Raw genomic sequence first — 14,356 nt, forward strand, 5'->3', positions numbered from 1 at the left:
CCCAGCATCCTTCCTCAGGGGTATGTCCCCCTCTGCGGGGCCAGCACAGGTCCCCAAGCGCTGTGTCTGGCCATAGGCAACATTTAAGCTTTGTTGCAAAAACAACCCCTCGGCGCTGGGGGCTGCCCGGAGCTCACACAAAGCCACCTCTATTTCTGCCCGAAAACAAGCGCTTTCAGTCAAGCCCAGCAGTTCTATTATACAGTCGTGGGGCTGTTGTCAGAGCTGAGTTCCAAATCCCCTGCGCGGAGCTCGGGACCACCTACATTTAAACCACGGTGATATTTGAGCTGTAATTCCACTTGACACTGCTCCTTTGTTCTGGGAAAAGTGCAGAAGTGGGAATACGTTTCATTAACGCGCCGCTGGGGCAGTTTCCATTCTCAGAGCACGAGAACCAACTCCCACCGCCCCGGCCCATGCAAAGAGAGCACAAACGATTGTCTGCCCATGCTGGTGGGACAGGGAACGGGCACGCGGCCACGCCGGTCACCTACAGCCTGCAGAAAATATAGCAGCAATTGTCCGCCCGAGGAATTTGGAGGCGACGGTTTCTGCAGCATCTGCAGCATCTGCACCAGTTTTGGCCCGGAGAACGTGCTCAGGAGGTGAAGGGCAGCTGCTTGCACTGAAAGCAGCAATAAATGCATCACCACATTAAGGCTTGATTTTTAAGAACATAGTCTAGGTTTGCTTTGATGGGCCGGGAAGGCAAATGCTACCTAAAATATGCTCCTGCAGGTCTGCATTCTGGCCCCACAGACAAGGTGGGATGGATGCTGGTGCATGCTCACAGTCAGCTCTCCAACATAGATTTTTGTAAAAAGCTGTGGGACATGTGGAAGGCACAGCCCAGGACAACAGCTCTAGGGTGGGAGAGATGAGAGAAAAAGGATAAAAGTGATTCTGAGGCTGGAGAGAGTGATGGAAAAGTTGAGTCAAAACTCTGAGAAGCCCAAATCAACGTCTCTCCCATGCTGGGCTTACGCAGCTCTGAGAAGTTACCCATGGACGTGATGGATCCACCAAGGACGGAGTGGAGCTGTCAAGGGCCTTTTGATGCCTTTGTGACAGCTGAAATCCCTCCAGGGCAAATTCAGCTGGACCTCAGGGCACATTTCCAAGCAGTGTGGGGAAGGTGTTGGGGATACAACCTGTCCTGCTGCTGCGCAGCAGACCCAACGGACCTCATGCATCTCTTTTTTGCCCCAGTTCCCTGAGCCACAGCCTCAGTCTCAATAGAATCACAGAATCATCAAGGTTGGAAAAGACCTGTAAGATCATCAAGTCCAGCCATCAACCCAGCACTACCATGACCACTAAGCCATGTCGTAAAGTGCCACATCTACTCATTTTTTGAACAACCCCCAGGGATAACGATTCAACCACTTCCCTGGAGCCCAGCCCCTGCCCTCCTCCCTGGCTCTCAGCGCACTGCTGCCCAGCTCTGCCACCCAACAGCACCCAGTGGTCCTGTCTCTGGCACCATATGGTTCACGTCCAGCATTGCTGTTTGTTGGGATCCAGAGGTGGAGACCCTCAGCTTTGCCAAGCTGCATCACGCCGGGAGGAGGTGCAGGGTGATGGAGGCCTTCAGGAAAAGCCTTCTCCTTCTCTCCCAAAAGGAGGGAGGTCCTCTCCAGCTCATCCGGAGCTGAGAATAAAGCACTCGAGCAGACAAGACCCCGTCCCTGGCAGAGGTGCAGCAGGGCTTTGTGGTGCCAGGGTTTTGCAAGGCATGGATGAACAACGTGCAAAGCCTGAAGGCCACAGGAATTTCCTCCATCGACTTTTGTCAGCAGTGGCCTTCTACAGCAAGCTGCAAGGAGACCACAGCACGTTCAGCTTCTTTTGACCAGAGCTGTCTGTATCTGCAGGTGGGATCTCCTGGCAGCGCTGGCACAGCCATGTCCTGTTTCCTACCAACAACTCTGAAATTCAGGGTCACAAAGACCACAACTACCCTGAGCCCCCCTCCTGCAGCCCCAGCTGGGGAGAACAGCAAGGATGGCCACCAGCGCCCATCTCTGTATGGTCCATCTGGACCCAGACCTCTGCCTGTGGGTCAGCCCAAGCCATGATGAAACATCATGGGGATCAAATCAGACTTCTCCTGTCCTTCCTGCTGGCTGGGCATGGATTCGACCCACACCTCAGGCTCAATGAGAACCTAACCCTGCATCCCCTCAGGACACAGCATGGACAGGAGGGTCACAATCCCAGTCTATCTTCCTCTGAGAACAAGGATTCAGAGCAATCACTCAGGAGAGAGCTTTCTGCTCTCAGATCTATTAGACAAGCTCTCAGGCAGATAATTGCATTATTAATGCCCATTTCCCCTCCTTGTCTCCATGGCTGTAATGGGTTTCTAGGCATCCATCTTCCCAGAGATGGTGAACTGATCTGAACTCATCAGCTGCATTATGGCCAAGCAGATACACTTCCCATAGATTTGAAGCCACACTTGCTCAGAAACATCAGCTCTAACCTTTTCGAGGGTTTGTGAAGGCCAGTCGCTTAGAGGATGCTCAGAAACTTGGCCTAAATTCAGTGGATAAGGTTTTCCACCAACTTAGTGGCAGGACCTAGGGTGGCTTTTAGTTTAACATCTAAGCTCTAGCAAATGATGAGTCTCCTTCCCAAGCAGTCTGCCATAATTTAGGCAGAACCTCGTTGCACAAGTGTGAATGTTCGAAAATCCTCTCCACTGCTTTCATACGTGGAAATGTAAACAGAATCGGCAGCTTTTACAGCATCTATATTTGGAGAACTGCAACCTAGGCGTGAGCCCTGGCTCATTTCCAGCGCTGGGTTCTTCAAAGAGTTAAAAAGAGCAGCTGGCACTTCAAAGACAGCTGGCTCGCCCTGCACGCTCCAGCGGCTCTTTGCTGATGTGGAAAGCACCAGGCCTCCCCCCATGGCAAGTTTATAAATAATCATCAGATCCTCTTTCGCCAAAAGAGGATGGTCAGGACTTCCCCCACCCCACCCATGGTTGAGGAAACCTCACCCAGGCGGGTCCTAGAGCCAGTGCAGCCACCATGGACCATCAGCACCCCACCCCAACCCATGGGAAGATCCCACCATCACCCTCTGCTCTGCTCAAAAGCCTTTTCTCCACTGGTGACGGCCTCATCCCTCAGTCCCCACTTACCGGCAAGGATTTGGAAGATTCCAGTAACGTAGAACCGCCCGCCCTTGGTGAGCGTGAACAGCTGGCAGAAGAACAGGAACAGGGACAAGACGCTGAAGATGATGGAGAGGATCATCATGGCTTGGACAGACTGCAGCCATTCTGGGGACAGACAGACAGAAGGCTCAGTGAGGACACCACGATGCCGCCTGGGGTTTGGGGCGATGCGTGTGTGGAGCATCGTGCTGGGGTGAACTGGATCGTGGGGCCACGCACTTTCTCAGGGAGCAGTGATAATAAAATATGAGCAGAGATATTGAGCCTAATCTGAAACCTGCAGAAAAGCTGCTCCCCCGGCTTCATGTAATCTCAGCTGTACTCGAAACTCAAAAACCATGTGCAGCAAGCTATGACACACCGAGCTGGCCGAGCTCGGAGGTAAAATAAACAGACAGCGAGTGAAAACACTCTCTGCCCTTGTGGAGTCAAACCTTTCGGAAAGAGCCTTCCCCAGCTGCCAAGGGCAGCTGCCTCCCAGAGCAGACCAGCTAAACCAGCCCCTGCATGATTCACTGCCCAGCTATTTCCAGGCTTCGTGGGCGTGTAACTCCCCATGTTACCAAAAAAAAAAATCACCACTCCATCCCATGGGCTGCTGCAGCTTGACAGAAAGAGGCAGTGCCTCACCACACCGCGATGGGGCCATGCTCACAAATACCTCTGCCCTTCCCTTTCCTTGTGAAGCCTGAGATAAAAATGACTATCCGCAGCCTTCCTTGAGAGGTCTTTAAGGCCGCAATATCAATTGATGCACCACGAAAGCCAGGCAGGACTTGGTAGCAGTAAACTGAGGGACAAACCACCCAGTGAAAGGCAGAAAAATCATGCTTTGGGCTGGATCCTCAGACAGGGGAGGATTAGGCAGCCCTGAAGTCCCAGCCCCACCATCCTGCCATGGTTTAACTCCTATCAGCTTCACCCCACCAACTGCGGCGACTGCGGAAGGGCTTTCTTGCAGCCAATAGCTGAAATGTATCAGAACTCCCAAATAAAGCTACTCGCCAGCTTAACAACCTTCAGTTCTTGGTGCAGCCACACAGGATTGCCCAGGCCAGCTCCTGCTCCTGGCAAAGCTATTCCTCCTCCCCACTAAATCCTCCCAAAGCTGCATCCACGGAGGTGAGGGCAGAATTTGAATGGGAGAGAGAGGTCCAGTCTTCAGCGAAGATCCATCCTGAGCCCTTCCAGGAGACCTGTGCCCGTGGGTAACACCCTGTGCGACTCAGAACCGTTGGGTGCACGTGACTTTGGACCATCAGTTCCACCTCTTGCCTTCGCATCTGGCCTCTGGATGGTCGTACAACGGAGCAAAGGCAAGCCCAGCTCAACAAAACGGGCTGAAATCACCCTGCAAAGGCAAGCCCAGCTCAACAAAACGGGCTGAAATCACCCTGAGCAGCTCATCTCAAGCAACTTTTTCCTTTCCTTCCTCTTCACACTCCCCTGCAGCAATTAAGGGGCCCCGCAATCATTTCATTGCTGCCAGGTTTGCATCCCTGTGTACCAGTGGCTGCCCTTCCTCAGGAAGGAGCTGCCTTCATTTTCAGGAGATCCTGTTGTGGTTTTCACACAGTACCACACATAAATACCCCACAAAATACCCCACATATTTCACCTTTCTTGGGGAAATCCCTTGCCTTGACCACACCTGACCCTCCAGCTCTGGCCGCTCGCGCCCAGTGAAGCAACGAAGGGGATGGGGCAGCTCAAGTGCTGCCAAAAATCGAAAATCATTGCCTACATGGGGACTGAGAACCAAAAAATTCACAGAACGGCCTAGGTTGGAAGGGACCTTAGAGATCATTTGATCCAACCTCCCTGTCATGGGCAGGGACGCCACCTCTCGACTAGACCAGGCAACACGTGGGGATCGAGCAGGAAGCATAGTTAGAGGATGTACAGCTGCTGAATTGCAACCTCCTTCCATGCTGGAGGACAGAAAGGGCTCCCATCCCACATCTCGGCAGCTGAGCTTTCCTCTCACCCCTTCCCAAGCCCTAAAGCCAAGCCCAGCTCCATGCACTGGCCCCAAGCCCTGCGGGCTGGTCCAGGAGCCAGAAAGTCAAAGCCTTTTGTGATTTCAGAGCCTGCCTGGAGACCTTTCTGCTCGGAGGTGGATGCTCCAACTGCTGGTTATTTTAGGAGAAGGCTGTCTAGACGGAAAGCTGAGCCGAGCTGCCCTTTTAACTGCATCCGCCTCCCGTGCCTCTTTTTTGGTTCTGACAGCCAATGATTTATACGGGCTTTGCAAAAGCACGTTGCAATAAAAGGCTGTGTGAGAGGAATCTAAAGGCTCGCTGGGAGAGAGGAGGAAGCCCACAGCTTCGGCAGCCAGAGAGCAGCAGTCACCTGCAAGTGTGAGCAGGGAAGTCAAGAGACGATCCCACAGACCAGAGCTCTGGACCTGCTCAGATACAGCCCTTTGCTAACTTTTCTGGGCCTCCTTTGGGCAGGATCCCCAGCTCGATGCCTCCGAGACCCACAAGCGCAAGCTGCTCTATTCCCATTAAGCCCACACTGCCTGCCCTACAAGGACAGCTAATTGCCTTTAATTCATCTGAAAACACCACTACAGGTGCAGATAGGACGGCTACCTCCTCAACTCCACATGCTTTTAACTCCTTTGCTATTAGCTCTGTGTCCTACCCGCATGCTTTTAAAAATAAAGCGAATTTCCCAGAGGGAGGTCTGAGCCCCTCGAGCTGTACTGTGGGGCTGTCAGCGCTGTTTACTCCCAGCCTGTTATTTGTGGTTTCCCCTGGGCAGCAAGTCGGTTATGCCTTTTCTTTTTTTTCTCTTGCATCTCTTCAGCTCCCTGTTTATATCTTTGTTCTTCAGGGGGAGGAAGAAAAGGAAACAGAGCGGAAAGGACAGATAACACCCTGCACGCCGCTTCCGGAGAGGACCCATAGGGAGTGCTTTTAGAGCCCTTTCAAATAGCCACAAAAAGAGTAAGAAGTTCTTATGAGACAAATGTGAAAATTTCCCTAAGCTTTGCAAGCCCTGATGCACCCATGCCGCCACTTAGAGTAGCAGGGAAAAGACTTCACCGCTGGGATGCTGAAGACCACTGCTCTAAAGCCTAAAGTGAAAGAAAAAAACAAGAGCAGAAATGGCAACCTAAGGCAAAAATTGCAATCTAAGGCAAAAATTGCAGCTGAACTCTGTCCTCCCTACTCCCAAAAGACAGTAGCTAACCCAATCCCTTCCAGCAAAGCCTGCGTGCAGGGAGGTTTTATACCCAGACGAGGGGTGCAGTGGAGCAGGATTGACAGGGAGGCCAGAAACATGTCCTTGGCCAGGAGCAAAGGGCTTTAAAGGAGAGGCATTGGCTTCCCAGGGTTCAATTCACCGTTCTGCTGTGGACACCCTATTCCTCTTTTGATGCAGCTAAGGAGAAAAAAAATAAAGTGCAAACTCAAAAGAAACTTATTTGAGCAATCAGCTTACAGACTGGCTGCGAGGCATTGCTCAATTAGCGCTCGACATTAAAAAATATCAAAAATATCTGTGACCTCGCAACTCAGAGCATAAAGCTTTCCCTTGGCAAGCTGTGTGTGCACCATACAGTTAAAAAACCACTTCTAACGAAGGAAATGTCCACTGAGGAAGTAACTGTAGCATATAATAATACCAGACTAGAGGAGGGGAGGACATGGATGACCACTTCTGCATGGGAAAACCTTCAACACCTCAAACTAAACATGAGCAGGGTCAGGAACAGCACATGCATCTACTGGCAGGAAGGTACCAGCCCAGGTCTGCCAGGAAAAGCCATGTTTTCTGAGCAGAGTTTTCTCCCAAAGCAGATTCTCAGGCTTTGAGATCTGATCAAGGACCTTTACCCCAACTCACATCCTCGCCTGTGAAGGAGCCAGGTCACATCTCAAGCGCCGGGGCTTGCCACGGTTTTAAACCCTGACGTTTAAGCAGCCCTTAAAGCAGGATGGAAAAGGGTGAAACCGAAGATGCAAAACTATCAGCTCAGCTGCATCGTTCTTCTGGGGCTGAATGTTTGACTGCTGCCTATTGACAACTCACTGCTGCAATCCAGAAATGCAAAAATCTCAGCTACCTGTGGTGCTACTCCTGAGCAGAGCAGCTCCCCCCACACCCATGACCACCCACAGCCCCACTGCTGGAAGGGAACCTGTTGAGAACAGCATCGAAGTTCATCAGCCACATCCAGCAGAGCCTCTCCTAGGGGAAAAACAGCTCCACAACACTGCAACTTGCTTTTGCTTTGGTCCCAGATCTCCCGCCAGCACGAGGTCAAACCTTACTCAGGCGCGCTCTGGGCTGCTGGATGCTCAAGCTGGAAAAGTAGGTTCTCCGCCCAACAGTTGCTCCTTTTCTGTCCTCCTCTGTCTGCTCCCTGGAGAGGACCACAAGGTGCTGGATAAAGGTATTCCTGGAAATCTCACCAGAAAAGGAGGATTCTAAAGAGCTCCCAAGGTATTTGTAAGGGCCAGGCGATGAGCAGGTGGGAGACACCAGGGCTGTGGGGAGGCAGAGAATGAACACAGTCCTCCAACTCCTGGCCAAGACTTCCTGTAGCTCGCTTCAGAAGCGGATGAAGCCCTCTTTTCTCCTCTTGCCCTCCTTTCCTCTTGGCTGTCCTCCCTTCTGCCTTCCCCTCGAAGCTCCATCCATGAAACCTCTGAGGCCAGGAGGTCTGTAGCTCTCCATCAAAGTAGTCTCTGAGTCCAGGAGGTCTGTAGCTCTACAGAGGTGTCCCATCAGACCATCAAAGCTCACGTCCCACAGAGGCCAGCGCCACCGAGGCAGCAGAAAGCTACTGGCACCATGAAAACCACCTTCCAACAGCTCAACAATGCCCAAGCCTGCTCCTCTCCAAGACCCTCGGTGTGATGGCTCTGATCTTTTGGCTTGTCTGTGAGAGTGAGCCGAGGTGGCAGATACATCATTTCAGGCTCAGGTACCAGCTCACGCTGACTGCGAGCCCAGGCACGAGGAGCAGGGACGGGGAGCGATGGTGCCCTGACCTGCGGGCATGTCACAGGGGCACCCTCAGCCTGGGGCTGCAGGGACACCCAAGAGTCACATCAAGGCCAAAAAAAATGTTGGATTAAGAGTTTTCCAGCACTCTACAGGGGACTCCCCCACCCATTCTTCTGGTTTTCTGGTCATCGTTTTCTCACAGGTTCGTTTCCTCCCTTTTGCTCCTCTCCCATGGGCCAACCCCCCCTGCCCCGCCTCACCCAGCAGGGGAGGTGACTGAACCCCCTGTTACACAGAAATAGAAAAGTTAAAGAGTTCTGGAGCAGCTGAGAGCAGGAGAACAGCACTGACTGCCTACCTCTCCCAAGGAGATGCTCTTTCTGAGAAGAACAAGCAACAAAAACCTCATTTTAAGCAGAGGAAATCCCTTTCATATGGCAGGCAACATGGTTACAGCAGAAAGCGATCTCAAATACAAAATACTCTCCTGGAACATTCCCGACGCACCCCCCAGCCCAGTTTATTCCAGACAGCTGAGGGGCAAGCCATGGTCACCCAGAAGTTGGCAGAGAGGGGGTCAATCCTGCTCGAGTTAAGCCAACGTCACCTATCACTGATGACAAAGCAGGTGCCCCAAATCCACAAACTGCTGAGGTTAAAAGCCAGCTCTTTGCAAACTGCAAAGACCCCCAAAAAACCAGAGATACCCCCAAATCAGGATATCTGTCCATGCAGTCCAGAAACCGATGGCTAGAACCTCAAGTACAAAGGCTATCTGCCATCACATAAACAAGCTCTACAGTATTTCCTGGGTGGCTTTGTTATAACAGCTTCAGTGTCCTTAAACAGGGGTAATTTCTTGCTGGTTTGCAGCAAAACCAAGCAGAAGGCTGCAGCAGCCCCGTGCCCGCCGACTCGGCAAGACAGAAGGTACCTTTAGCAGTCAATAAAAGGCTGACACCAGGTTTTAAGTCTTTGAATCTTCAAATCTTTGATCTAGGAAGTGTCCCCGCACCAGTGACAAATTCTCCAAGTCTTGATCCAGTTGGTGTCACCTCGGCTCCTTCAGTGGGCTAGAAGGGAATTTGCTCCCGTCTCTTTTTGTTCGGATATTTCATACTCACTCTCAATAGTGGAATTAGACATTGAGAAATAATTTTACCCTGGTGCAAGGCTTAAAGGCAGCCTAGCAAACATCGTTTTCAGCCCTAAAAAGGATTACAGCAAGTTAAATGGCACCTCCATCTCTCCATACCTTTTCCACAGCACACAAGTGACTCCTTCTAAAAGAAAAGAAGACTTTGAAAGAGGAAGAATTTGGAGGAATAAGCTCAGTGGGGCTGACAGAGCAAAAGCAACAGATTCAGGTGTTTCAGTCACATATTTTAAAGTTGAGAAACAGCAGCACAATTCCTCCTGGGAACAGCTGATGGGTCAGGGCCCAGATGCCCTCACCTTGGGCTGGGGATGAAGACTCTTCTTGCCTCCTCCAGCGCAAAGAAAACGCATTTCAGGCACCAGTTTAGGGTCTTGCCTGCCAGAGCAAAGCGGGTCTGGAAGAGGTAAGGTCAGTTTAGAGGAGGGAAAGCCACCGGGACGTGGCAGTGCCTGTCCCACCGATGGGAGGTCCAATCCTGCCCATCTAGGTGGTCCAGGGCAGAACTTGGCTCTGGATCACCCACCTGCACTTGGGTTGTGGCCACCACATCGGCATCACTTAGTAATCACGGGGATTGGCAGCCTGCACGTTTCCCAAGGTTTGGGGCTTTCTTTTCGCTTTCAAAAAAGCTAAACCTCCCCTGCTGCAACCTGCCTGTGAACACACCAGTCAGACTCAAAAAAAACCTCAGAGCAGTGACAGGAGAAACAGTGAGAAGACACCAGGAAATCTTCTTGCCTGCCTAAAAAATTCCAGTTTTGGAAAGAAAAGGCCATTTTTAGAGGGGGAAAAATACAACATAGTGTCAGAAAATTCAGGGTGGGATCTACTTAAGAGCCCTGGAGTGGCTGAGGGGTCCGGCCACGTGCCCCGTGCCTGCAGAGGGATCACGCAGCCGGGGGCTGGCATGCAGCCGTGCCGACGCACAATTCTGGGATTCAGAGCTGAATTCCTGAGATAAGTCTTTTCCAGGAATGTCTGACAGTGCAAATGAAGCAAAGATTGCAACATTTTTTCCATACTTCTCAGCCTCTTGAAGACAACGACGACAACAACAACAAAAAAAGTCATTATCTGACAGGCAAACGCAGAAATCAAAGTAACAAGCAGGTGGTTGTGAAAGGTGACAAAGTGGGCATCCGCCTCGACCCAGCGTCTCCTCCTCCCTCCCCGCGCTCGATCCCACCAGCATCACTCAGCACTCGCACATGCAGGGGGCTCGGGAGGAATCTGGGAGGCGAGAGCTCAGCCAGCTCCATCCCGTGCCCAAGGTCTGCTGATGACCTGGTTTGGGCAAGTTCAGCTTCTCATTGGGGTGACAGGAGGCTCATCCACCCTCATGGAGGGATGAGGCCAAGGGGAGCACCTCAGCACAGGCCCCCCACCCATGCCCAGCCCTGCCTAACTCCACATATTCCGAGCGCCCCTCCTCTTCAAAATAAGAGGAAGAAAAAACTGTGCTGCGATGGCCAGGAGAAAAAACTGCCTCTACGTAAAGACCAAGTCCTGCCAAAATTCCCCAATGAGGATTTCTTGCTCTTAAGCCCAGAGCAGACCTTGGCGCTCCACGATTAACCGTTGAGCGCCGTCCTTGGCGGAGGCACAGAGACACAAATTCTTCAGGCTTTCCGCAACCCAGCGTAGCGCGCACGGCCTGTGTTTTGAAAGAGATTTAAACGAGAACGGTTTGCGGTGTCTGGGATAGGATCTTTCGTATTTTTGAAAGTAAGCATGTTCCCAGCAAAGGGAGCCTGAGGAGGGACCAGGCAGTGGATGGGGCAGAAGACTTTGTCCAAGCAAAACCCTCTTCTCCTGGTGCTGGAGCAGAGTTTTCATATAAATACAAGCTGGCAGAGAGCTCTTAAAAGACTTGAGCACAACATTCCTCTACGCAGAGGAGCCCACTGGGACACCTTATCAACCAAACTCAGCTGCTCAACTGCGTTTTTAGTGGGGTCATCTACACTACAGTCCCTCTAACGATCAAAAAAAAATAAAATAAATCCTTTCTGGGAAAGATCCAGAGGGAAGTCCCTCTTTGAGCAGCTTTTGAGAACAAGGCATACGGAGTCTGAACACCCAGCGGGACAGACGTAGATGAAACGACCTGAACCACATTTCAGGTGAGCCCCTCTTGACACCGACGACTCCTCGACACGCAGCCTCCTGCAACCGCCCAGAAAAAGCGGTGCAGGTTTGAAAAGCGAAAGATTTGGGGAGGCTTTACAGCCCTCAGCTCTGGGCCTCTGGGCAGTGCGGGCAGGGGGGCAAGCGCCACTTTTTCTTTCAAAGCCCACGGTCAGCAGTTTCAGAGCATGCATGAATGGCCCTGAAGCAGGCTGCCTACGCTGCAGATAGCCAGCACCAGCCAACTGCTGATGAAGGACATGACTCCAGAAGGCTCCTCCTCGGTTGGGATGGGATCCAGGCGCTTCCCGGCTGGTCCGGACACCACCAGGCGTCAGCAGAGACTCGCGGCGGTAGCTTCACTCCCACCCAAACCAGAGTGGGGCCCACGAAAGGAAACTTAACCCCAGAGAGGAGAAAAGAAGGAGAATGAGCCTCAGCATCTACCTCCCCCCTGCATGAGGTGACTGCCAGTGGTTTGCTCCCAGCAGGCTGCGGGGATTGGGGTGACATGAATCTCCAAAAAACCCTGACGGGCTCCCATCTGAAAGCATTTCATGCTGCAACACCTTCCTGCCTTGCTGAGACCACGGGGCATCGGCTTGCCCCTACACCAGGACCATGATTTTGGCACGGTGACTGCACTCCCAGGGGCATCAGTCTGATTCATGGCTGGTTTTACTGGGAGAGTCTGTTTCCACAGAAAGGCAAAAACTCAAGCTAACAGAAAACAAATGCTGGAGGCAGCACTGCCCTGTCTTCTGGGGAAATTGAGCCACAGGTTTGCTTGACCCCCACTGAGCACAGATTTCATGTTACTGATACCACTGGGTGCCCTGGAAACTGCCTCACGGCATCTTAGCAAGTGCTCCTCTCCTGCTGACCTCAGCAAACAGCTCACCGGTGATGTCACCCAGTGTGACGTCACCCGGCGTGACATCACTCTTCACCCAGAGGTTCAGCCACCCCGGGAGTGCAGGTGCCACGGGGGCCATTTCAGCAGGGGGGACAAATGAGGGCACTGCAAACGCCACCTGGCAAACCCCGCGCTTGGGGCAGCCCCGTGCACCCCCCAGACCCTGAGGGGAAGGGGTGGGAGGGAACAACTTCAGGGAAAAGCAGGAGGGAATCACAAATAACCCGCAAAGGTCACATCCATCCCTCATTTCCTAATTCCAGGGAGGAGAAGAAAAGCGAGGGGCGGCAGCAGCCCCCGTGGCCGGGGAGCACTCACCATTCGTGGACGATGTCATGCAGCGGAAGGCACTACCAGAGGTGCAGTTGTGCCACAGATCCGCCGTGTGCTCGCCGTTCACCAGCCATTGCTGCAAAAAGACACAGCTCCCTGAGCCCCAGGGCCCCAACAGGCAGCCGTGGGACCCCCTCGAGACCTCCCCAAACAGCTTTGACCCCGAGGAACTCTAGCACGTGCCGGGCCAGCTGCTCCAGGGCACACGTTTTTCTTTAGAAAGGGGTTTGGAAAATAAATACTGATATTTTCTTTTAGCTGCTTTCACCTCAACGGCAGAAAAACAGAAGCTCTTTATTCTGTTTAAACGTGGATCAAGTCCCTTGGGGCAGATGCATGCTCCCCTCCCCGCTGCGTCCTTGCCTGGTTCCTGGCCGGGCTATTTGAATGCTTCCACGTGATTTCTAACGACTTGGAAGAGTTTTGTAAGGACTCGGAAGATTTTTGTAACGTCTACTACTACAACTACTACTACTGTCCATCAGAAAAAAAAAAACCCAAAAACCCACACCAAAAGCGGGAGAGAGAAATCTGGTGAAGCAAGCTTGGAACTCACCAGCTCTGCAAAACTGCTGCTTTAAAAGCAAGTGAAACCTCTTCCTAAGTAGAGGACGTGTTAACTGAGCTGTGGACCGATAATGGTGCTGGGAACCCTCAGTGCAGCATCCAGCCCTCAGTCTCCCCACTTAAAAAGCAAAGTTTAAGCCTTGAAAATCTTCAGTTCGGGTCAGGAGACAGAGGCTCTGCCTAATTCACTGCCCCAAAGGAGCAAAGCTGGAGACCAAAACCACGGGCGCTGAGGAGCCAGTGCCCAAACCAGCCCTGTTCGAGGGCTTTTTGCTCAGACTGGCCGTACTGGTCCTGCAGGCTGAAGGCCCCTTAGCAGGTGGAGCTCCCTCACGAGTGGGGAGCATGCCATCACCCCCACCGGAGGGGAGTTGGGGGGCTCTGAAGCTTCTCCCTGATGCGAACCAGCGCGGGGACAAGGAGAGGGGCTCCCAGGACGCCCCGAGCCCCCAGTGCAGCACGTCACCCTGTGACAGCACAAACGTGGGAAGAACTTTTGGTGCAAAATGCCCCCCAAACCCCACGGTTAGTAAGACCAGCAAACAGCGAGGCAAAGTTCCCTGATAAAAGCCAGGCTGGAAAATAAACCACGAATGAAAACCAACGCTTTCTGGTCTTGCCAGGCACTCCCTGCCTCACCCGGAGCCCGGTGCCGGAGCAAAATTCCAGACTTACACTGACGATGGTGGAGATGAAGAGGAGCACCAGCACGGTGACGTGGAGCACGATGATCCCCAGCAGCAAAAGCAGCATCTTGGCAGTGCCGGGCGGCAGAACTGGAGAGGGAGAGGGATGCTGCTGAGTGTCTCCGGGGGGGACCCAGCCCCAGGGGCTGTTTCCCTCGGCCAACTGAGGTGAGGGGTGGGGAGGGGTGTCTGAGCCTTCTGTCGGGACCCACTCCCCAACATCCCCCGGGGGGTTCTCCCAGCCTGCTCCCCCAAGGCCTCTCCCCGAGGGGGCTTCCCTACTCCCCCTCCCCTTGGGGACCCCGAAGGGCTTCCCCCCCAGCCCCTCTCCTCTGAGAGGGTGGGTTCCCACCCCTCTGCCCGAGAGGACCGTGCTCCTCGGCACCCCCGAAGCCCTCGGGGACCCCCCAGGG

The 14,356-nt window shown here is 53.0% G+C and overlaps 1 protein-coding gene across 1 annotated transcript in view; it reads right to left on the reverse strand.

The window, feature by feature from the left end:
* Positions 1 to 14,064, reverse strand: part of PMP22 (peripheral myelin protein 22) — a 14,766-nt gene extending 702 nt beyond the window's left edge. Inside the window, exons 1-3 of the mRNA XM_009872909.1 lie at positions 13,933 to 14,064; positions 12,676 to 12,766; positions 3,155 to 3,295 (exon numbers count right to left, since the gene is read on the reverse strand). Of these exons, the coding sequence (XP_009871211.1) occupies positions 3,155 to 3,295; positions 12,676 to 12,766; positions 13,933 to 14,010 (310 nt within the window). The 5' untranslated portion in view covers positions 14,011 to 14,064. The remainder of the gene's footprint in view (positions 1 to 3,154; positions 3,296 to 12,675; positions 12,767 to 13,932) is intronic.
* Between the last annotated feature and the right edge of the window lie 292 nt (positions 14,065 to 14,356).

This window comes from Apaloderma vittatum, unplaced genomic scaffold (assembly GCF_000703405.1).
Source record: "Apaloderma vittatum isolate BGI_N311 unplaced genomic scaffold, ASM70340v1 scaffold2377, whole genome shotgun sequence".
Lineage (NCBI taxonomy): Eukaryota > Metazoa > Chordata > Aves > Trogoniformes > Trogonidae > Apaloderma > Apaloderma vittatum.